This window comes from Dendropsophus ebraccatus, chromosome 7, assembly GCF_027789765.1.
Source record: "Dendropsophus ebraccatus isolate aDenEbr1 chromosome 7, aDenEbr1.pat, whole genome shotgun sequence".
NCBI lineage: Eukaryota > Metazoa > Chordata > Amphibia > Anura > Hylidae > Dendropsophus > Dendropsophus ebraccatus.
In genome coordinates this window covers 97,434,317-97,459,979 of record NC_091460.1, presented here as the reverse complement: position 1 = coordinate 97,459,979, position 25,663 = coordinate 97,434,317, and the positions used below count along the sequence as shown (strand labels likewise).

Genomic DNA, 25,663 nt, shown 5'->3' with positions numbered 1-25,663 from the left:
CCAGAGACTTGGGAATAACATGTATAATCTATGTGCACACTGTTATCTGCTATCAGTGCCCCCTAACCAAAACAGCCCTGCCCTACACTACATATACCAGCCCTGCCTACACTACATATACCAGCCCAGCCCTACTGTACATATACCAGCCCTGCCCTACTGTACATATACCAGCCCTGCCGTACACTACATATAACAGCCCTGCCCTACACTACATATAACAGCCCTGCCCTACACTACATATACCAGCCCTGCCCTACACTACATATACCAGCCCTGCCCTACTGTACATATAATAGTGGGGTAGGGGGATGAATTACATGGGTGGGTACTCTGGCAGAATGCAAAGGGGCTGTACATCATGTGTAGTATTAACTCTTTCTGCCAGTTAGAGGTCACCCAGCTTTCACAGATCACCCATCTTCCATCACCTGATACTCCACCAGCAACCCACTGATTCACAGTAGAGCTAGCTGTGTGCACTGAGGGAGATGAGGGATAGGCCACGCCCACTTTCTCTCAGCCAGAAGAAAAATTCATTTATTTGTTTGAGCCGAACAACTGGGGATATCTCAGCAACCGCACATGATATCCACACAAGTTAGGGCTCTTTTTAAAGGGTATCATGTGGGCTTTTTACTTTAGGAATTTGATTTTTTGGTCACCTAAATTATAGTTGCGCTTTAAGCTAGTGTTTGTATCTTGATTGTATTCCCTAGTTTTCCTAAATCTGGCTTGGCTTTCTCCTGACTACTGATTTTCTACCGCACTGACCGTTTGTTCACCCCGCGACTATTGTGTTTTGTTTGTCTTGTCTGTGTTATTTGTTACACACTTACAGGTTAGGGACCGTCGCCCAGTAACCCGCTGCCGCAGTTGTGGTAAGTAGGCAGGGACATCTGGGTGGGTGTCAGCGCAAGGGCTTCACCTGTCTTATCAGTATACACCTTCACTCCAAGGCAGTGATATAAAATATCATAAAATTCATTAAAAGAATTATGCTGGCAACACAACGCATTTCAAAGTACCTAATAATAATAATAATAATAATAATAATCTGTGTCACCTGTCTTGTGTCCTTCTGACCCCATACCTGACAGCTGCAGCAAAGGAAGCGGGTTTTTGGAAATAATAAGACAATTACTTTTCCCAACTAGTACAGGAGCCAACAAGGAGGGGGCACTTCTGGAACAGATTTTAATTAATATGTCAGTCAGAATATCAAAAGGTAGAGGTGGGGGGTCTCCTAGGTAATGGTGACAGCAACATAATAAGTTTGCATTTATGCTTTAATAAAGTGCTTAATATGGGGGTTACAAAAACATTAAACTTCAGGAAGGCTAATTTCCAAAAACTAAGAGAGGGCCCTGAGGATGTAGACTGGGACAATGCCCTCAGAAATAAAAGTACACAAGAGAAATGGGACATATTGAAGAGCATCCTGGGTAAATCTTGTGAATGACACATACCATATGGGAACAAACATACTTGAAATAGGAGAAAACCAATTTGGTTACCTGGCTGTTAGGGATGCAATAAATGATAAAAAAAAAAACATTCAGACTACTAAAAGAATAAGGCATTGGAAAACCATTAAGCAATTTTAGGCAGAAGAATTATATAAGCAAGAATTGCCACAGAAAGTAAAAAGAACCCCAAAATATTCTTCACCTATATAAATAATAAGAGACTGAAAACTGAAAATGTTGTGGAGGGGGATGAGGAAATGGCCAATCTACTAAATACATTCTCTTCTACAGTATTTACAGAGGAGAATCTTATAACAGACGACATGACTAGGGATGATGTAAATCCTCCCATAAATCTCACTTGTATAACACAACAAGAAGTGAGGTGACGCCTTAAAATCCATAAATCCCCGGGCCCAGAAAGTATCCATCCTAGAGTTTTTCACAGATTAAGTACTGTGTTAGACAGATCCTTATTCCTAATACTTAAAGTGCCACTGTCGTTATTTTCAAAATCTAAATCAGCAGTAGATGTGAAATAAAGCAAGCTTGCAAATTTTTTTTTTTTTTGTTATCATGCTGTAAAACAAAGCTGAACTTACCAGAAATTCAGGTCCAGTCTCCGAATGGCAGATTTTCTGACTTGTACAGGACAGACAGCGGCTATCAAGGCTAATAAAATCATGGGATGCATCAAAAGAGGCATAGATGCTAAAGACGAGAACATAGTTTTGCTTCTTTATAAATCACTAGTCAGACCACATATGGAATTCTGTGCACAGTTTTGGGCACCGGTATATAGGAAGAAGACAGCTGAACTGGAGCGGGTACAGAGGAGTGCAACCAAGGTCATTAAGGAAATTGATGGGTTACAGTACCAAGACAGGTTGTCAAGATTGGGGCTTTTTAGTTTAGAAAAAAGACGTGATCTGATCACAATTTACAAATATATGAATGGACAGTACAGAGATCTTTCCAGTATTTTTTTTTTTTTTACACATAGGCCTGTAATCATGACAAGGGTCTGTCAAGAGTGCTGGAGTGTGCGGCCAGCCTCCTCCTGCCGGTTGCTAGGGGCACGGTGCCAGTGTCCTTGATCTTGCTTCACCGCCCCCTGGCTTAGCAGCACAGGTGCCTGATATTGTGAATTACTGACTGGCGGCTGATACTGCCAGTCAGAATAAAGTATGTAGCCCAGGGCTGGAGTCTCAGCCCAATCTCACGCTCTGGGGATGGGACTCCAGCCTCCATAAATGTACTCCCCTATGTGTCCTCTTTGCCTGCGATACAGCCTTATCCCAGAGTGTTACCAACCCAGCTAGATCACTTTGAACTTATTGTGTTTGTTTGTTCCCTCTGTCTCTCTGTGTTGCACTCTTCCAGGTTAGAGACCGTCACCAAGTTATTCACTGTTGTCTAGTGCAGATAGTGGTAAGCAGGCAGGAAAAGCAGGGCAGGTACCAGAGCAGGGCTTCACCTGTCTTGTGTCCTTCTTTCTCAACCTGACAGGGGCATCCTCTTTGTCTAGAGGAAAAAGGATTTCACCACCAGCACAGACCCGTTTTTTTTTACTTTAAGAGCAGTGATACTAAGGAACTCTCTGCAACATGATGTTGCCATGGCTGATTCATTAAATAAGTTCAATGGAGGTCTAGATTCTTTTTTTTTTTTTTATGTAATATTACAAATTATGCCCAAAAGATTTCTGGTGATATGTTGATCCAGGGATTATTCTGGGAAAAATTTTTGAGTCGGGAAAGAATTTTTTTTCCTGTGACAGGGCAATTGGCATCTGCCTCATAAAGGTTTTTGCCTTCCTCTGGGTCAGCACAGTGGGGTTTCTGTGGGTTGAACTTGATTGTATTTTTTCAACCTTATTAACTATGTTACATTGTTATGGAGGCTGTCATATTGCCTGAGCTGTTTTTATTAGCATTTAATGACCTTCCGTACAGCAAGACTCATGGACATAGACTACAATAGACAGACTGTCTACTTGAGTGTGCTCAATGACCTGTGAAGAGGTCATTCCACAGGGAGCTGCTTTTGGCGGCTCTATCAATTGGTGTGTCATGTTGCTGCAATGCTGTACAGATCACTTTACAGCAGTTTCCTCTATTACCCAGACAGAACAGGAAATCTCAGCTTAGTTTTAGCCCCAGTGGTGAAATATGTTGAACATAAAAACATTATTTAAATCTCACTTTATGTGGTTATACCTCTGTGATATTATAACTTATCCTAGCAATTCTGAGATTGTCTTCTCGTGACATATCGTACTTTAGGCTAGTGGTAAAATTTAGCTGATATCCGTACACTTTTGGTGTGAAAATTGCCCACATTTCATGAAAAAATTTGTAATTTTCTGATTATTTTTTACTACGGTCACAGTGCGGGTTTAGTTATGTGATAACTTTATTGCCACCACCCTTGCGCATACGGCAATACTAAATATATGTACTTTATTTATTTATTTTACATTTATTCTTGCATTGGGGCTATGGGGATTTTATGTGTTGTGTACTTTACTTATTTATTTTATTCATTCATTTATTTGTGTGTACAGTATGTTTTATGTTTAGTGTTATACTTTATTTTACTGTTGTACTTTATTTCACTATTTGCCCGATTACAGGTACATTACATTGCAATACAGATTGCATTGCATTGTAAAGTGCCTGTAAAACAGGCAAAGCTGAACAGGCTAAGCCTTAGGGCTGAACCTGTCCAGCCACTGTAGCTATGACACAGGAGGCTTCAGGGAAGCCTCCTGGTATCATAGCAACCATTGAGGCCGTACGATTGCTTCTCCACAGCCCCGATGGGAATAGGGGGAAGATTCTCCCTCTATTCAACACTAAAGGTGCTGCAAATGGCCTGATCGCAGCACCTACAGTATAGGGTCAACTGCCACAATCCACGCACGGCGGAATGGCACGGGCGCAGCTCCTGCGCCCATTTTATCCCAGGGCGTAACTGTACGTCCTTGAACTGGAACACCCCACAAAAAAGGACATACAGTTATGTCCATGGTCCTGAAGGGGTTAAACAATGAGTCATTTTCTGATGACACATTGGGGGACATTTACTTAGGAGTCTAATGTGTGTGACTATTCTAATGAGGATTGGTGTATATTTTGTTCCAATATCTTGTGACTGATTTATTAAAATGTAGAACTACCATAGTGAATGTATGTAAGTAAAAAGTCACACAAAAAGTAGCAAAAATGAAAAAATTGTGCAAGCACATTCACCTGGTACTGACCAACTGTAAGCCTGCACCTGTTTTTGCGACTTTTTAAAAAGTTGCAAATGATACATTTTATATTTTATATATATTTCAGTCAGTATTGTGTTCCTCATATTGCAACCTAAACCAGGAGTGGATTGAAAACACAGAAAGGCTCTGTTCACACAATGTTGAATTTGAGTGGATGGCCGCCATTTAATGGCAAATATTTGCTGTTATTTTAAAACAACGGCTGTTATATTGAAATAATGGCAGTTATTTACTGTTATATGGCGGCCATCCACTCAATTTCAACATTGCTAATCCCGGATTATGCTAACTATTGGTTGAACACTTAATACAGGCAGATTAAAAAAAAAAACTAAAAAATATTCACCTGTCGAATACTGCTTCATAAATAGAAATAGAAAATCCAATTATTCACCGATAAATAGGCGCAAAGCCCTGGATAAATTTCCCCCGTTTCCCGTAAAAAATAGAACGTGAATTGCATAGTGTAACGTGTGTAATTTTTAACATCCATAAAATAAAATTAAAAACATAATTAAAATAACAGGTTGTGACTCAATCTTACCTGCTCCACAACATATATGCCGAAATCTGCTTGTTGCTTTTGAAGAAATGGGAGCATATAATACAACCAAATTGATAGATGTGGTTCACGGTTGCGGAAAGGAATAATGATGGCAGTTTTCTGTCGTGCTTTGCAGTTCTTAGGCTTTCCTCTTCCTCCTTCTTGCAGATGTGAATTTACTGACATAATATCCTTAATAGAAACATTCTTATCTTCAACTATGAAAGGACCTGCTGTTGGTGAAATAAAAAAATAAAAATACTTTACAAACCCAAGGCAGTAAATGGGACAGAGATTGCTTTGATTGCAAATGTGACAAATGGGCAGGGAATGGGGGAGGGAGGAATCTGACCCATCTGCTCACCTTGGCACAGTGCTGCAGCTACTTCAGTCACTTGAGGCATCCCTAGTAACATACCCATAGCTTAAACATGTGGCAATAAAAAACAGAAAGTGATCACTGAGGTCTGTGATTGACTGCAGCGTCCACTGCTCAGTGTCATTTCAGTACTGCTGGCAGAGATTGCAGAGCCAAAGCTTTTGGTTATGGAATGGACCTCGCTTCTCTTTGAAACAACTTCAACAACAATAAACACAGACTATAAAATGAAGGCACAAAACACACTTTTTGGTGTTCAGATGGCCACAACTTTATTTAAATCACAGAACTAAAACAGTCACAGTAGTTGCGTGAAATTCAAGGTCACTGAGATTCATGAATACTGTCTGATCACCATCTCTGAGTATCCGGCCAGACAGCAATAAAGGGGGTAGCAGGATTCGCAGCAAATTTTGCTAAATTCGCTTCGCCTTGAAGCAAATTTTGCAAAATTTGTTTCCAAATTCGTTTCAATTATGCTTTTTTTTTTTTTTTTTTATATTACAAAAAATAGCAAAATTAGAATGAAAATATGCTGGATTAAATAAGTATAAACTAAAAAGACATTCAGGCTGTAAAGTAATGGGATCCCGTCTAATGCAATGCAATAGCGCTTCACCTTTTAGTTTATATTTACTTTATATAGCATATTTTCATTCTAATTTTGATATTTTTTGAAAATATACTATAAATGTAAAAATATACTATTTCATTTATAAATTAACCTGTAATTAGAAAGGGGAATAGCTGGTAAATGTAAGAATGAAAATGTATTATAATTTATTGATAATGCAGTCAGATACTGTAGTTACAATTTGTAAGAATAAAATATAATATAGTCCTCTTTATAAAGTCTGTTATATAAGTCACAATGTAGCTGGAAATGCTGTACATGCAGGATAGGTGATAGGTGTGACAGGTGATGGAAATACGGTGCTTTTGTTTGCAAAGAGGAATGGCAAATATGAATTAGAGTCGCTGGTACCTGTAGTACTCCTTAACGCTGATCTGTAGTACTTTTGTTGCATGTGCATAGAATAGCGACTCTAGTACGTTTTTGCCGTTGCTATTTGCAAACCAAATCACTGTATTTCCATAATCTACAAGTTGCATGTGCGTAGAAACTCTGAATCTCGGCAAACAGTTCTACATCCTTGAATGTAAAACTACTGCACTCGGCAACATGCTAAACAAATGTAATACACACATATACGCTATTCCAAGCTCCGGACATATAAGGAAGCAATAAACTATAAAGGAATAGCAAGATTTACAAATAAAAGATACATTCAGGCGGCAACGATAATTATCTAACATCATTAAAACAGCAACCAGCTTTATTTATTATATATATATATATATATATATATATATACATATGCAATTACGTACATATCTCTTTTATATACCTTATAGATTTTTTTTATAATAAATTGGTAATTCTATTTCATTATAAAATTCACTCCTTGAGAGCCTACTATAAATATTGACCTTTGATTTACATCTGCCTGTTTTCTGCCAGGCTCAGAGCAAATACTTGCTATGCCTAGTAAGAGGATAAAAGTTTTGTATCAAAATTATAACAGTCGGCACAACTTGTAACAGATGCAGACAATAAATAACTTGTAGGTGATGGAAACACAGTGCCTTTGTTTGCCAAGAGGAACGGTAGTCGCTGGTACCTGTAGTATTCCTGATCTATGCCCATATTTGCCATTCCTCTTTGCAAACAAAATCACCTGTCACACCTATCACCTATCCTGCATGTACAGCATTTCCAGCTACGTTGTGACTTATATAACAGACTTTATATAGAGGACTATTTATATTTTATTCTTACCAATTGTAACTACAGTATCTGACTGCATTATCAATAAATTCTGATACATTTTCATTCTTACATTTTCCGGCTATTCCCCTTTGCAATCTCGTGAGTGGATGGGTGGTGATCTTATGGGGGAATGGGGGGCGGACATCGGGCATCGCGTGGGTGCAAGGAGTCTGGTGGCAATCTTGTGGATGGAGGCAGGCAGCAGTGACGATCTCCTGGGTGCAGGTGGGTGGCCCAGTAGGTGGCTCTTTGACCTGCAGGAGGAGCATCAGGCCTTGTTAAAGCTGGAGGCTGGCAGTAACTGCCACTGCTCCCATTGCAGGTCAAAGCACAATTTTTTTGCGTTTTTTTTTTTTTTTTTTCTGAATTTACCATTTTCAAAGAAATTCTAATTCAGTAAGTAGGCTTTATAGGTAAAAAAGCTTCTCTGGGAATTTATGGGGAAAAAGATATGCAACGAACCTCTCTGCTATAAATAAAAGTTCTTGCTCTCTTGTTTCACCAGAATGTAGCAGACCAGCTAAATGACTGTTTCAGGGTTGTTGCGTTCACACGTACAGGACCTGCAGTAGATTTGATGGCGCAGATTTGATGCTGCAGATATCAATGTAACTAAATGACTGAACACAGCATCAAATCTGCTGCGGATCCTGTACATATGAACGCACCCTTATTTTTTTTTGCAAATCAACTGGTACCAGAAAGTTTTACAAATTAGTAAATTACTTCTATTTAAAAAGCTCAAGTCTTCCAGTAATTATCATTTGCTGTATGTCCTGCAAGTAAACTCCAGTAAAAAAATATATTTTTTGTCAAATCAACTGGTCCCATAAAATCTGAAGTCTTCCAGGAATTATCAGCTACTGAATGCCCTACAGGAAGTTGTGTATTCTTTTCAGTCTGACATGGTGCTCTCTGCTGCCACCTTTATCCATGTCAAGAACTGTCCAGAGCAGTAGCAAATCCTCATAGAAATTCTCTTCTGCTCTGGACAGTTCCTGACATGGATAAAGGTGGCAGCAGAGAGCACTGTGTCAGACTGGAATGAATACACCACTTCCTGCAGGGCATTCAGTAGCTGATAATTACTGAAAGACTTGAGATTTTTAAATAGAAGTAATTTACAAATCTTACAACTTTATGGGACCAGTTGATTTGACAAAAAAAAATATATTTTTTACTGGAGTTTGTCTAGTACTTTGCCTCACTACTAGGCAAAGTAGCTGTCATTGATACCGTTTTTTTTAGCAGTGTTTATTAGTCATGTAGTTAGAAATCACTGTGTTATACACTGTGCTGGGACTTTTCAGGCACTTTTTATAAGAGAGCTGTGAACATGCTGTCTTGTTTTCCCAGATTGCTCAAATTATCACTTGATTATTTCTATATACATTTGTTAATGATCATAAAAAAATAGATGCCACATACTTAAATTTGGTGGACGTTCAGGACACAGAGGCATTTCTTCCATTTTGGAAACTTTGACTGTGACAGATCCTTATAAAGAAAATAAAAGAACAATGTTTATTACATTTTTTGAAAAATAGCTCAAAAGATATCTTTGTTTTTCTATTTCAGACCAGGTAGAATGTAGAAGTGACGTGCTAAAGGGTTATACAGGGCCCTCCAGCTAAAAAAAAATTGCTTAAACCACCTGTAAATGGGGTTGTCCAGGCAAAACTAACTTGTCAAACAGGAAATACAAGTCCAGCATCCTGCAAAGTGATGAATGATTAGCTTTATTCTTCTCACCATGCAAAGTGAGCACAGTGCAGTATTACCCTTAACTAAACGATAAAGAATTTCAGCTGCGCTATGCAGCCTTAGGCTATGTTCACACTACGTAAATCTACGGCCGTAGTTCTCGCCGCAGAACTACAGCCGTAGATTTGCGGGGTGGAACATAGCATTATTTGCTATGGGATCCCGGCCGGAGCGTACACACATCGTATACGCTCCGGCCGGTTCCCATACGTCGCAGCAAACAACTGACAGGTCCATTATTTGCGGATGGAATTCAATTAATCCCACCCGCAGAAGGACCTGTCAGTTCACAAAGTGAAGCGAGCGGCTCCGGCCGCTTGCTTCACTCTGTGCTATGGGAAGCTCTGATGCGGGCGCGCGCTGATGCGCCCGCATCAGAGCTCCACGGAAGGAAGATCATCCGGCCGGTACTTAAAGCGTAACTGTCATGTTTTTTTTTATTGCAGAAATCAGTAGTATAAGCGATTTTAAGAAACTCTGTAATAGGTTTTATCAGCCAAAAAAGCCTCCTTCCGTACTCAAGAAGCAATCTCCCAGCTTCCCCCCCGACTTCTTATCTGTGCATTATCAGGCAAACACGTCTTCATTACAGAGAAGCCAGTGAAGACGGGTTCTGCTCTCTCCATTGTAAGCCTATGAAGGGGGGAGGGGCTGAGGGAGATGAGGGAGCAGGAAGAGGTGACATGAAGGTCAGCTGTTTGTAGACTCTCTGGGCACCTAAACTGCAGGATTCAGGGGTCAGAAAGGTCAGTGCTTATCTATGAACTTACTGAGAGAAGATTGCAGGGTGTTGTGCTGTGCAGAAATCCTCCGTGCTCAGTCACTCCTAACAGCCCCTCCCCTCTCCATAGCCACATAATGGAGACAGAAATCCTGCTTTATCTGATGTGAGGGGGGAGGCTGGGAGATTGCTTTTTCAGTCCAGAAGGAAACTCTTTTAGTACATAAAACCTATTACAGAGTTTCTTAAAATCGCTTGAACTGTTGATATTTAATGTTTTCAGAAAAATTACCCTGAAATGACAGCTACGCTTTAAGTACCGGCCGTGATGATCCGGGCTGAGACTGGCTGGTCACGAAACGGCCGGTCTCATACGTAGTGTGAACATAGCCCCATACTGTGTTTACACAGATCAATTATCGTTCGAATTTTCGCAATAACGATTGCATTTGATCTTTCACATGTTCTCAAGTCGTTCGCCGTTCGGTAAAAATTCGCAGATCGCTTCGTGTAAACAGTCTTTCAAAGATTCACCCTATGTGAAAGATGGGCTTAAGCGATTTAAAAAACGATCGCAATAACGATTTTTTCTTACGAATTTTCTGACGATTTATTCGTCTAAACGCTGATCGTTATAAAAACTAAATCGTTGCTTCAAAATCGTTAAACGATCGATTGGGCAAATTATCACTTTGTGTAAACGCAGCATTAATCATGGCTGTGAAATGCAGCTGAAACGCAGTGGCATATGGTTGGGGTAATGCTGCTTTGTGTGCATGTTGCAAGGTGAGAAGAATACACAACTCATTGATCACTTTGCTGGATGCTGGACTTATTTTTCCTGTTTGATTATATGTTAATTGCACGCTGGTTGGAGCAAGAGTCCGTGCTGCATGCCCAGTGGAAGCAGTAAGCCAGCTTTTTTCTTGAATTCAAAACTAACTTTTTCCCATATCCACAGCATAGGGGACAAGTAAGAGATTCGGGGGGGGGGGGGGGGCGGCTGACCTCCGTACCGATCCCTGCCATTCTCTGTATCGGCCTCTGGCTCCCTTATGAATACCGCCGTGGGTACGGTATGTGACCTGCAGATCTATTCATTTCAATGGAGCTGCCAGAAAGAGCTGAGTGCTGTACTCTGCTCTCTGACGGCTCCATAGAGAATGAATAGAGCCGCCTGAGAGAACAGATTGCAGCACAGTATTCATAACAAAGGAACCGGCGGGAAGGGGAGAGTACGGAGGTTGGGCCCCCGCAATCTCTTACTTGTCCCCTATCCTGTGGACATTAGTTTTGCCATAAACTTTAGTCCAGTCAGTGCTGTACGTTTTAAACTGACCGCAGTCAGATATTTGTCCATCCAAGGAAAAACGTGTAAGACTTAGGCAACACTTGTTACATAAAATAAATCTTAGGCCGTCTAGCCACTGACTAACACCACAGCTTCCCTAGCTGTCCTTTGAGCCTACTGCTCAATTTCACCAGTTGCACTTACTGGTTTTACCAGATCCTCTTGGCTGCAGCTCCCACAGGCCTATAGCTGCCCGTGTTCTCCCTGGGAGCCATCACCTGGGAAGGAGGGGATAGGGGACGGAGCCGCGTCATACAGGGGAGGGAGTGCATAGAACGGCGCTGTGCACGGGAAACGGCTGCGGTCCGAAAAACTGAACGCGGCACCGGCTTCCCCGTGCCGGTGCCGTTGGATCCCTGGGTTCAGGTAAAAGAGGATGTACCTGGTGGTACATCCTCTTTAAAAAGCTGTATAACACACTCTGCAGTGGATTGTCCCCCTCACAACTGCCAGAAATAAGGAAAGTCTCTGCCAAGTATAAACTCCACCTCAAGCTCTGCATAGACCTCAAGCCCATGATTTACTGTCCTGTAACAGGTTTTAAAGTGTATAGTGAATATGCAGTATAAACTATCTAGGCTGTGTATAGTGAATATGCTATGTACATTGTACAGTCTATGGTGAATATGCTATGTATGCTGTCTAGGCTCTGTATGGTGAATATGCTGTGTATATTGTCCAGACTGTGTCTGGTGAATATACTATGTACACTGACCTCAAGGACCCCCTTCTGTCCAGTATTTTATTAGTTAATATGGCAGCCTTCAGTCACCTTATAAATACCGTTCTGGAGCTGTTCTCTATATAATGCATATACACCTCACACTGCAATACATAACTACAGGATGTGAATATGATATTACCTTTAATCATTTGGTGACTGGAGGGCTTGACCTTTCTGTATCCAGATTAGTTGGCCTCTTAGATTCCTTATTACTACATTATAGGGGTGTAACTAAGGGCCATATTACACCAACAGATTTCTGACCAATTTATCTGACAGATTTTTTAAAGGGGTACTCCAGTGGGGGGGCACTTTTTTACTGGGACTGGGGAGGAGGTGGCCGAGGAAAAAGACGTCCACTCACCTCCCCGGTTCCAGCGGCGGGTCCCGCGGGTGTCTGACGTCACGTCTCGGGCCCGCGTCAGACACCCGTAAGCGTCCGGGAACCGGGCACCGGAGCTCCCGGTTCTGGGAGGTGAGTGGACGTCTTTTTCCTCGGCCATCTCCCCCCCGGTCCCAGTAAAAAAGTGCCCCCCCACTGGAGTACCCCTTTGAGCCAAAGTCAGGAATGCATTTAAAAAGAGGATAGATCCCAGCCTTTTATGACCTGTTCCCTGTTTATAGTCTGTTCCTGGTTTTGGCTTAAAAAAATGGTCAGATAAATTGGTCAGATATCTGTTGGTGTAATAGAGCCTATATAGGGCACCATACCAAGCAGCCCCCCCCCACACACACACACACACACACACCACCACCACCTAATTCACAGTAAACTGAATTGCACTAATGCTGCTAAAAAAAAATTATTATTATTTCAAAAGTAATGCTATGGTACTACCACTGTAGTTACACCCACACTCAGTGGTGTAGCTACCAGCCCACGAGGCCCCCCTCGCCACTGCACTCTCTTGTCACCACAAGCATAGTTTTGCTTGCGGTCACAAGAGTTCTACTACTGTCCCTTTTTTTTCTGTTTTTTTTTCTGTTATCTGCTATGCACTGGGAGGGAGAGGGGAGGAGGGGGCCAATCTATAGGAAGTTGGGAAAGGGGGGCCATCTATAAGGGGGGGGGGGGGGGGAAGGGGGCCAATCTATAAGAAGGGGGGGAGAGGGGAGCCATCTATAATGGGGGGGAGGGGGGAGAGGGAAGCCATCTATAAGGGAGGGGGGCGAGGGAAGCCATTGATAAGGGAGGGGGGAGAGGGGGCCATCTATAATGGGGGGGGATAGGGGGGCCATCTATAAGCAGGGGGGATAGGGGGGCCATCTATAAGCAGGGGGGATAGGGGGGCCATCTATAAGCAGGGGGGATAGGGGGGCCATCTATAAGCAGGGGGGAGAGGGGTCCATCTATAAGCAGGGGGGAGAGGGAGCCATCTATAAGCAGGGGGGATAGGGCGCCATCTATAAGAGAGGGGGGAGAGGGGGCTATCTATAAGGGAGACCATCTATAAGCAGGGGGGATAGGGGGGCCACCTATAAGCAGGGGGGATAGGGGGGCCATCTATAAGCAGGGGGAAAGGGAGCCATCTATAAGGAAGGGGAGAGAGGGGGCCATCTATAAGCAGGGGGGATAGGGGGGAAAGGAATCCATCTATAAGGGAAGGGGGAGAGGGGGCCATCTATATGGGAGGGGGGAGAGGGGGCCATCTATAAGCAGGGGGGAGAGGGAGCCATCTATAAGGGAGGGGGGAGAGGGGGACATCTATAAGCAGGGGGGAAAGGAAGCCATCTATAAGGGAGGGGGGAGAGGGGGCCATCTATAAGCAGGGGGGAAAGGGAGCCATCTATAAGGGAGGGAGGAGAGGGCGCCATCTATAAGCAGGGGCGAAAGAGAGCCATCTATAAGGGATGGGGGAGATGGGGCCATCTATAAGGGGGTATGAGTAAGGGGGGGAGAGGGCCTATAAGGAGGCTACATAGAGGGGGCATATACTATAAGGGGATCACATAGTGTCAGCCTACCCACTAAATGAGGTCATAAAGGGGCCAATACAGATGTGCAGTTAGTAGAGAGATAAGGATGGTGCCTAATGGAGTGAGGAGCCTAATATGTCTGTCTGGCAGATTCTGTGGATTTGTGGCTCGGAGAAGTTCTCATAATGGCCCAGGACAGATGGAGAAGAAAATGAAAACGACTCTGATCAGAGAAGACGTCCCCTGTGAGTCACCTGATATAACTGCACTATAATGTATATGGTGTACAGAACCTGTGTAGGGCTGGGTCAGCCTCTATATGACTGGATGAGGTGATCTGTGTACAGTGGATTATTCAGTAGCAGCGGTGGGGTTAGTCAGTATGTGGTGGTGTTAATCAGTAGCAGCGATGGTGCTAGTCAGTATGTGGTGGTATTAGTCAGTAGCAGCGGTGGTGTTAGTCAGTATGTGGTGGTAATATTTGTTACTTTTATCTGGTACTGTGTTTTATTGGTCTCAGTATGGATTTGGTCAGTAACAATATGGTGGTGATGGTAGTGGGTGTGGTGAAGCGGTAATATTTCCTTCCTATATACTGGTAATATTGGTCTCTGTGTACAGGATTTGGTCAATAACAGTATGGCGGTAATATGTATGGGGATAAAATTTTCTCTTCCTATAGGCTGGTGTTATTGGTAATATCTGTCTTGGAGCATCACTTGGTCGTGAAAGGAGGAGGGGGGGCCCAAGTTGACCTCTTGCACCAGGACCCAGGAGACATTAGCTACGCCCCTGCCCACACTATATTGTCTCATACTGTATAATGCAGCATTGCCCATCACTGACCATAACACAGTTTGTGGTGGGATATTTCCCCAGGGGTAACCTGTAATATTCTATTCAGGTACACACAGAAAGCTGTTTCCCTATAGTATTGCCTTTACTGGCTCTTTATAGAGCCAGTAAACATATACTTTACATATAATGAACAGGTTTGTTTTTTGGAAGCACTTTGGGGGAATGGGCTGGAGCAGTTCTGGTATTTTGAGTTTTCTTGGAGTGTTGCTATTTATTAATTTTATATATCTATAAAGACATTTATTAATTTGTTCATATCACTTTAAGTATTTAATCCATTATAACACGGTCATGAGTCATGGCTTCTTCAAGTGACTTAAAAATACATAAATAAATTGTCTGTTTAGGTTCATGACTGTTGTTTCCTGGTATGAAGGGTCTTGGTATGGCCCCAGGTGTGGTAACGTAATCATCCCAGTATGGTTACACCTCTAAAGCAAAGCATATACTTTAACGGATCCCTATTATAGTACAGTCCTTAGGGTCATGGAGACAGGTTCCCTTTAAAAGCTTGCAACAGTCTATACATACTGAGCTAGACTTATGACTGCAGCCATAGTGACCCCCCACAAGATGTGTATATAGATAGATATATCTCTCACCTAGTGACTAATGCAAGTGACCCCCTACAATAAAGACACCTGAGGGGCGCTGATAATAATAATTGTGCATATATCTATCTCCCAGTGTCTGCAGCCAGTTTGCCCTACACTTATAGATGGCCCCCTCCCCTTATAGATGACCCCCTCCTTTTATAGATGACCCCCTCTACCCCCATTATAGATGCCCCCTCCTCCCCCCCATTATAGATGCCCCCTCTCCCCCCCATTATAGATGCCCCCTCTTCTCCCCCCCTTATAGATACCCCCTCCCCTTATAGATGACCCCCTCTACCCCCATTATAGATGCCCCCTCCTCCCCCCCATTATAGATGCCCCCTCCTCCCCCCCATTATAGATGCCCCCTCCTCCTCCCCATTATAGATGCCCCCTCTTCTCCCCCCTTATAGATACCCCCTCCCCATATAGCTAGCCCCCTCTCCCACCCTTGAAGATGGCCCCTCTTCTCCCCCCATTATAGATGCCCCCCCTTCTCTTCCCCCCATTATAGATGGCACTCTCTTCTCCCCCCATTATAGATGCCCCCCCTTTCCTCTATGCTAAGCAGTATTTAAAAAAAACAAACACACAAACTCACCTGACAACCCGCTCCCCCGGCGATCCTCTTCTTCTTTGGACGCTGTCCCCGGCTGATGCGCGGCTGCCGGGGGTGTCCCGTCCTATCCCCGGCAGCGCGGCGCATCAGTGAGCACTCTGTACGCCGGGGCTGTGACTTCTGACACAGGAAGCGTCTCTGACGCGCGCTTCCTGTGCCGGAAGTCAGGGCCCCAGGCAGCTCACTGATGCGCCGCGCTGCCGGGGATAGGATGGGACACCCCCGGCAGCCGCGCATCGGCCGCGCATCAGCCGGGGATACTTAAAGAGACAGCGCGCCGCCGCCGGGGCCAGTCGCAAATGGCGCCCAGATTAATAAATCTGGGCGCCATTTGCAAAATATCAGTCGCATTGGCGACCATTTTGGTCGCCATCTGGAGCCCTGTGGTATGAATAAAAAACACTATTTAGCAGCTGTTTTTTACCATTTTTTGCACACCGTTTACTATACGTCACATATGATATGTTACCGTTATTCGCCAGGTCAGTATGATTACAGCGATATCCATTTTATGTAGCTTTTGTTATAATTTATGGCATTTATACTATAAAAACTGTTTGTATCTTGCATATTAATATTTTAATTTTTTCGCCAATGGAGTTATGTGATGGGGTTTTTTTTGCGGCATAAGCTGACATTTTTAGTGGTACACCTTTTGGGTACATGTGACGTTTTAATAGCTTTTATCTATATTTTTTAGGAGGTGGGATTAACTGAAAATTGTCATTTTGATTAGGTTTTTTTTATTAATTTTTTTGTGGTGTTAGTCGAACGGCATAATTAATGTAACGAGTTAATAGATGGGGTCATTACGGACGCGGCAATATTAAATATGTGTATCTCATTTATAGGGTATCATTTATAAAGGGGGATGGGGAATGTGTATATTTATTAATGTATTTATTTTATTTATTTGTGTATTATTTATTTCTGTATGTATTTGTGTGTGTGTGTGGGTGTGTTTTAACTTTTTTCAGGTACCTCTATAATACATTACGGCACATGATCAGTGCTGTAATGTATTATAGAATGAATGAGCAGCTCATTCATACGATCAGGTCCCTGCCTCAGTGCAGGGGCTCTAGGAGGTGAAGGGGGGTTGGAGGGAGTGGATCTCCCCCCCCCCCCCCCCACTGGGGTGGGGGGAGCATGGCTCCACTCTGGGCAGGGGCAGCGGGAGGAGGCTGTGTGACACTTTAAATGCAGATAATGGCATATTTCTCCCCTTTCTTTGCCTGGAGGTAAGGGTTAAGGTGAATATACCATGGTCTGCTTCTGTTACTCAGCAGCTTATGCAGAACTGAAAGCCTAATTCTTTGAAATATCTAGGAGTCCACATCCCTGCCAACTTTGCAGACACATTCTGTATTACATGCCCACCATTACAACTTCTTAAAGGTGACAACATAGAGAGGGAGAAAAAGGATGGGTCGCATAAATATACTGGAAATGGATCTTCTTCCTGGATTACTGTATTTTTTTTTTTTCAGACCTTACTGATAAACCCTCCAAGGTCCTTTTTTCCCACCCTCAAAAAGCTTTTTTACCTGATTTGTTTGGGCAAACAAACAACCGTGTATAGCAAAGGAGACTCATTAGAAAGAAAGCACACAGTGTATTGACCCTGCTGTACTGTAGACTCTGTAATATGACAGTGGTCTTCACTAGGTTATTAGATTGCTTCCATTTCCGCCATACTAAACAATGGATGGCAATGGATGTGTTGTTCTAGTCTAAAGAACCCAGTACACTACAATTACCCAAGCAGACCCGCTTACAAGCTGCTATTATATCTGTATCCCTGGTTTTAAAATCCATCATGGGTACTTTAGCCTTTATGCCCACATTCTCTCAACCAGTGGCGTAGCTATAGGGGTCGCAGGGGTCGCCATGGCGACAGGGCCCCTACGCTAGGGGGGCCCACACGGCCCCCCCTTGCCACTTCTGGACCTCTTGCCGCCGGACCTCTTGTAAATTCAGTGAGCTTCCGGGACGCCGGCCCCAGCCGGAAGCTCACTGATGCAGGACCGCGGCGCCCGGACTTCTCCTCGCTCCTCCTCGGCAGCTGACATGTGACGTCATCACGTCACATGTCAGCTGCGTGCAGTAGAGAGGAGAAGTCCGGGCGCCGCGGTCCTGCATCAGTGAGCTTCCGGCTGGGGCCGGTGTCCCGGAAGCTCACTGAACTTAAAAGAGAAGCTGCCAGGCCTGAGGGAGATCAAGGATCCAGGTGAGGTGAGTTTATTTATTTATTTTCATTTTTTACATAAATGTTGTAATGTGGGGGGCTGCACAAGGGGTCTATACAGGGGGGGGCTGCACAAGGGGTTTTTACTATGAGGGGTGGCTGCACAGGGGGTCTATACAATGGGGGGGGGCTGCACAGGGGGTCTATACAATGGTGGGGGCTGCACAGGGGGTCTTTAAAATGGGGGGGCTGCACAGGGGGTCTATACAATGGGGGGAGGCTGCACAGGGGGTCTATACAATGGGGGGGCTGCACAGGGGGTCTATACTATGAGGGGGGGCTGCACAGGGGGTCTATACAATGGGGGGGGCTGCACAGGGGGTCTATACAATGGGGGGGGCGGCTGCAAAGGGGGTCTATACTATGAGGGGGGGCTGTACAGGGTGTCTATACTATGAGCGGGGGCTGCACAGGGGGTCTATACAATGGGGGGGGCGGCTGCACAGGGGGTCTATACTATGAGGGGGGCTGCACAGGGGGTCTATACTATGAGGGGGGGCTGAATAGGGGGTCTATACTATGAGGGGGGCTGCACAGGGGGTCTATACTATGAGGGGAACTGCACAGGGGGTCTATACTATGAGGGGGATGCAAAAGGGGTCTTTACTATGGGAGGGGGGCTACACAGGGGGTCAATACTGTGGGGGGCTACACAGGGGGTCTATACTGTGGGGGGCTACACAGGGGGTCTATACTGTGGGAGGGGGCTACATAGGGGTCTATATCTACATTATCTGTACTCAGAGATATCACTGTGTTATCTGTTGTGTTACATAGGACTGCAGGTGACATCTACATTATTTGTACTCAGAGAAATCACTGTTATCTGTGGTGTTACATAGGACTGCAGGTGACATCTACTACATTATCTGTACTCAGAGATATCACTGTGTTATCTGTGGTGTTACATAGGACTGCAGGTGACTACTACATTATCTGTACTCAGAGGGATATCACTGTGGTGTTACATAGGACTGCAGGTGACATCTACTAGATTATCTATACTCAGAGATATCACTGTGTTATCTGTGCTGTTACATAGGACTGCAGGTGACTACTACATTATCTGTACTCAGAGGGATATCACTGTGTTATCTGTGCTGTTACATAGGACTGCGGGTGACATCTATTACATTATCTGTACTCAGAGATATCACTGTGTTATCTGTGCTGTTACATAGGACTGCAGGACACATCTACTACATTATCTGTACTCAGAGGGATATCACTGTGTTATCTGTGGTGTTACATAGGACTGCAGGTGACATCTACATTATCTGTACTCAGAGATATCACTGTGTTATCTGTTGTGTTACATAGGACTGCAGGTGACAGCTACATTATTTGTACTCAGAGAAATCACTGTTATCTGTGGTGTTACATAGGACTGCAGGTGACATCTACTACATTATCTGTACTCAGAGATATCACTGTGTTATATGTGGTGTTACATAGGACTGCAGGTGACATCTACTGCATTATCTGTACTCAGAGATATCACTGTGTTATCTGTGGTGTTACATAGGACTGCAGGTGACATCTACTAGATTATCTATACTCAGAGATATCACTGTGTTATCTGTGCTGTTACATAGGACTGCAGGTGACTACTACATTATCTGTACTCAGAGGGATATCACTGTTATCTGTGCTGTTTCATAGGACTGCAGGTGACATCTACTACATTATCTGTACTCAGAGATATCACTGTGTTATCTGTGCTGTTACATAGGACTGCAGGACACATCTACTACATTATCTGTACTCAGAGGGATATCACTGTGTTATCTGTGGGGTTTCATAGGACTGCAGGTGACATCTACATTATCTGTACTCAGAGATATTACTGTGTTATCTGTGCTGTTACATAGGACTGCAGGACACATCTACTACATTATCTGTACTCAGAGGGATATCACTGTGTTATCTGTGCTGTTACATAGGACTGCAGGTGATATCAGGTGACTTCTCCAGGTTGCAGAAGTTCAAACTTCATTGTGCCCTGCTGATAGTTTGTTATGGGAGTTTTGCAGCATGTGGCTCTTCAGGTTGCAGCACAACAACCCCCATCATATCCAACTGGCAGTTCATGATGAGAGTTGTAGTTTTTTAGCTGGAGAGTCAAAGATTGGAATACAATGATTAGACAATGACACAGTACAGTACATTAATTATAGGGGGCAGTAGTGCAGTACATGGTGGTGGAGGCAGTGACAGTGCATTAGAACATGGTGGCACATTAGAGTAATTGGATATAACGTTAGGTAGGACTTTGCCTGATCGGGGGGAGATGGGGGGCCCCAAGCTAACATTTTGCACCAGGGCCCATCAGCCTTTAGCTACGCCCCTGCTCTCAACTGTTACATCAGATGGCCCACAATACAATTATGGGCCAACAGGCATTTTCACCAGTCTCAAAATTGCATAGTTAAACAATCTCAGCAGACAAAAAATTAGTCCTCCCTAAAGAAATCGTGAAAATCATTATTGAATATTGTCAAACTCTGCCTCTGTTTTTGATAACCCGTCGCAATGTTCGCTCGATAACAGGAAGAACCTTCATTCGTTTAAAAGAGATTTTGATCCACAAGTTGTGAAACTCATCTCCAGTCCCTCTCTGTTAGGATCCTTTTCGGACCACAATTCTAACATTGTGTTTTGTGTGTACGTGTATTACACCACTGCTTGTACGTTGAACAGCCCGCTGAGAAACACAAACAAATCCAGCAACTTCACTCACCGTATGGCCATGGACACAGCTAAACACCATTGCCCCTTTTTGCCACTCTGTCACATCCTTACATCTACCCATGTTTACATACAATTACTGCTTGAAACAAAACATCTAACTGTTCACTACTATCTTATCACATAGAGGCAGTGTGCACACAGTCAAGCATGTGACTCAACTGCTGCCCCATCAACTAAGTGGATGATGGATTTAGGGAAGGGAAATTGATGGGTAAATTGTATACTCCTACATACGCTATTGTTATTTTGTCCTAAAAACTCGTCTAAGCATGTTTTGAAGCCCTCCACTATTTTTGTTGTGACAGTTCCGGAAATGACTGTTTTATAGATTCATTGTTCTTGTGGTAAAGAAGGCTTGTCGCATCCGGAGTTTGAACCTTTTTTTTCTTCAGGCTAAATGACATTGTGTGCTGTTTTGAAGTCTATTATCTACAAGTACACCCAGAGCCTGCTTTATCAGTGACTCTCCCAGAGTAACTCCCCCTAGGACATATGATGCTGCAGGTTATTACTCCCCCTAGGACAAATGATGCATGCGGGTTATTAGTACCCAGGTGCATAACTTTACATTTATCCACATTTGAACATGATTTGCCAAGTGGACGCCCAAGTACTCAGTGTGTCTAAGTCAGCCTGCAACATCTTCCATAGATTATACTGTACTACAAAGCTTGGTGTCATCTGCAAAGATAGAAACAACGGTGTTAATTCCACCCTAAATATTAATAAACAAGTTAAACATAAGGGGCCCAGGACTGACCCTTGGGGTACACCACTTATTACCAGGGACCATTCAGAGTAGGAATCATTGACCACCACTCTCTGGGTACGATTAAGTCAGTTTTCAATCCAGTTACAAACTTTCCAAACCCATAGACCATGGGTCTCCAAACTGCGGCCCTCCAGCTGTTGTAAAACTACACTTCCCATCATGCCTGGACAGCCAAATCCAAAGCTTTAGCTGGCCAGGCATGATGGGAATTTGTGGTTTCGCAACAGCTGGAGGGCCACAGTTTGGAGACCCATGTCATAGACCTTAATTCGCCCATCACACACCAATGAAGGACAGTGTCAAATGCTTTTGCAAAATCCAGGTACACTATATCCACAGCCACACACATACACCCTATTCAGGTACATTATATATTCAGAGCTGTGCTCCAATCCAAATACACTATATCCACAGCCAAACCCCTATCCAGGCTTTTACTCACCCCTTTATAAAAACATTTTGGGGGACATTTAACCCCGCCCCCTTTTACCACCTTTCATTTTCAAAGAGATGCACACCTCTTAATACAGGTGAACAGCCCAGCGCAGGCATTGTGCAAAAATCTACACCTGCTGTGAAGCCTGGTTTGCCTGGTTTGCACCTGTTTCCAGGTGTAAACTTTCATAAATCAGGCACGGGAGTAGGCCACGCTTCATACCACTTTGTCGTGCTTCCCCTGTTCGCCTATCAGGCGAGCAGGGGATACAGCAGGCATACGCCATGGAAAAGGGGAAAATCTTCCCATTTTTTGTGGTGTACACCAGGGGCCCACAATGATAAATCTCCCACATTTAGATTGGTTTGACAACTTTTGTCCTTACTAAAACCATGCTGGTTATCATGTATAATTGCAAATACAAAGCAACAGACACCGGCAATACCTTAGAGGGACATGGACGATATAGGGTTAAAATCTTTCTTGCAGCAAGTTTGAGTGCACAGTATTTACGAAGTCACTGGTTGGTGCTCATTTTTCCAAAGAAACAAATATATGTAGAGTCTTCAAAAAAGAAGAAGCAGGAGAGGGCACTCACCATAAATCATGATCTTCTTTATTTCAGTGTTCGATAAAAAACACACGGAACATACTGGGCTGAATCAACAGGATGCCATCACTTAGATGTAATCAGGTAACCTAAGTCCCTAACTATTAGGGACTACCCTTGAAGATCAGCACCACATTTGCCTTGCGCCAGTCCCTCGGCACAGGCCTCCATATATATTAAAGGACAACTCCCACAAAAAAATTTTTTTGCTCATTTAACACACATTACAAAGTTATATAACTTTGTAATGTGGTTAAATACCCGGCCTGGCCCCCTTCCCCCACTTTCGGACCCCCGACCCCCCACCCCGGAAGTTAAGGAATGTATACATTACCTATTACGATCGTCACGGTCCTCTTCTCCGGGGCGGCATCTGGTGACGACGACGTCAGAGCCGAGGGGCGGTCCGGGTCTTCTTCCTCCTCGGCGTCTTCATGCAAAGTGAATGGGGATGAAAAGGCTGCTGGTGCACATGCGCACCAGCAGCCTTTTCACTGGCTGGAGCGCATCACATGGCTTCCAGCTTGCTCAGCCCTGATTGGCTGAGCTTGCTGGAAGCCATGTGATGCGCTCCAGCCAATGAAAAGGCTGCCGGTGCGCAAGCGCACTGGCAGCCTTTTCCATCCCCTGGACCCGGAAGTTGGAGACATCGCTGGATGGCGGACGGCGGCGACGGAGAGGCGGACGGCGGGCGAATCGAGTGGCGATCGTCACCGGAGAGATGGTGAGTATGGTGTCTGTGTGTGTCTGTGTTTTTTTTTTTTGGGGTCCCGCGGGACTTTAAGCATACCTTGGGTTCAAGGTGCTTATTTCTATAATATGACAAAAAATTTGCCTCTGAAATCCTACCATGACTTGGTCCCTATCAACTTTTGTACCTCGGTATTGTAAATGGAATACCTCCAGCTACATCACTACTTCAGTGAGAATAAAAAAAACACCCATCTGTTAAGCACACCTACAAAAGCTATGTTTATTAGCTACACGAGGAATGACCTCAATCTTATACACCCTGCTTTAAATGTGTACTACGAAAGACACTGGAGTCAGCTGGAAGGGGGGGGGGGGGGAGCTGCACAGAGACTGTTCCCCACGGGAATAGGAACAAAGCTCTAACTATGTGTTTTAAAACGCCTATTTCATGCAAATCACAACTAACCACAAACTGCTTACTCAATGATACAGGCACCCTCTATCCTACACAATTTTTTCCGGAGGCCTCTGAGAACTGCTGAAGGGTATAATTTTATGTTAACTGGTGTAAGTTAAAACATAATCCTGCCCCCCCCCCCAATTAATTACTGTCCATAATCCCTATCACTTCACTATTGTGGTTCCTTCTGATGGCAGCTCATGATGCATGATACCCCACATTTGTAGAATGTGGCTGATTCCAAACAACTGATGGATAAACACGATGCTACTTGGTCCACACAAACAGAATTTGCCAATTTTCACTACTGTAAAAAACTTTGCTCTTCCACAGATAAGAACTAGTTATCCACAAATATCAGTCCTCAAAGCAAAATTAAATGAATTTGTTAGTAAGGCTAGGTTCACACTGCGTTTTCAGCATCCGTTTAACCCCTTAAGGACAGAGCCTGAAATGGCCTTAATGACAGAGACAAATTTTATGAATATGACCAGTGTCACTTTAGTCATTAATACCTTCGGGATGCTTTTACCTATCCGGCTGATTCTGAGATTGTTTTCTCGTGACATATTGTACTTTACATTTCTGGTAAATTGGAGTCGATACTCATAACAAATCTTTATGAAAAAACCCCAAATAATGTGAAAAAATGTGAAAAAATGCATTTTTCCAACTTTGAAACTTTTTTGCGTATACAGAAAGTGGTTATACCACATAAATTATATATTAAATAGCATTAGCAACATGTCTACTTTATGTTGGCGGCATTTATTAAACTATTTTTCATTTTTTTTACACAATAGGGAGCTTAAAACATTAGCAGCAAATTTCCAAATTTTCAGTAAAATTTCAAAATCAGATATTTTTAGGGACCTGTTCAGGTTTAAAGTGTATTTGAGGGGCCTGTATGTTAGAAAGCCCCACAAAGCACCCCATTTCAGAAACTGCACCCCCCAAACTCGGCAAAAGCACATCCAGAAAGTGTTTTAACCCTTTAGGGGAGTCACAGAAATAAAAGCTAAGTGTGTAAGGAATTTGAAAATTTTAATTTTCTGTGCAGAGATTTTATTGTAATCCAATATTTTTCATAATTATAAACCTATTACCAGAGAAATGCACCCCAATAATTATTGCCCCGTTTCTGCAGTTTATAGAAATACCCCATATGTGACCCTATTGCGCTATTTGACGCAACCACAAGCCTCAGATATAAGGGAGCGCCTAGTGAATTTCAACGCCTCCGTTATATTTGGTCATTTTTGACTGTACCACTTCAGGTTGGCAGAGGCTCTGGGGTGTCAAAACCTAAAAAAACACCCCTAAAGGGACACCATTTAGAAAACTACACCCCTCAAGGAATGTAACAAGGGGTGCGGTGAGCATCTGGACCCCACAGGTGCTTCACAGATTTTCCAAACAATATGGCGTGAAAAAAGAAAAATTTATTTTTTACACTAAAACGTTGTTCTAGCCTTCAATTTTTCATTTTCTTAAAGGGATAAGAGGCAAAAAAAGACAAAAAATGTGTAGCGCAGTTTCTCCCGAGTACAGAAATACCCCACATGTGGCGATAAAGTGCCAAGGGGGCGCAGGACGAGCCTCCAAAGGGAAGGAGCGCCAATTGGCTTTTGGAAGCTGAA

The 25,663-nt window shown here is 43.5% G+C and overlaps 1 protein-coding gene across 3 annotated transcripts in view; it reads right to left on the bottom strand.

Moving 5' to 3' along the window:
* Positions 1-25,663, bottom strand: part of LOC138796915 (beta-1,4-galactosyltransferase 1-like) — a 160,100-nt gene that overhangs the window by 68,629 nt on the left and 65,808 nt on the right. For 2 of the 3 annotated variants that reach the window (XM_069976654.1, XM_069976655.1), the window contains exons 2-3: positions 8,932-9,000; positions 5,294-5,526 (exon numbers count right to left, since the gene is read on the bottom strand). In XM_069976654.1, coding sequence (XP_069832755.1) covers positions 5,294-5,526; positions 8,932-8,974 — 276 coding nt within the window. In that variant the 5' untranslated portion in view covers positions 8,975-9,000. The remainder of the gene's footprint in view (positions 1-5,293; positions 5,527-8,931; positions 9,001-25,663) is intronic. The other variant, XM_069976656.1, reaches the window with a different exon arrangement.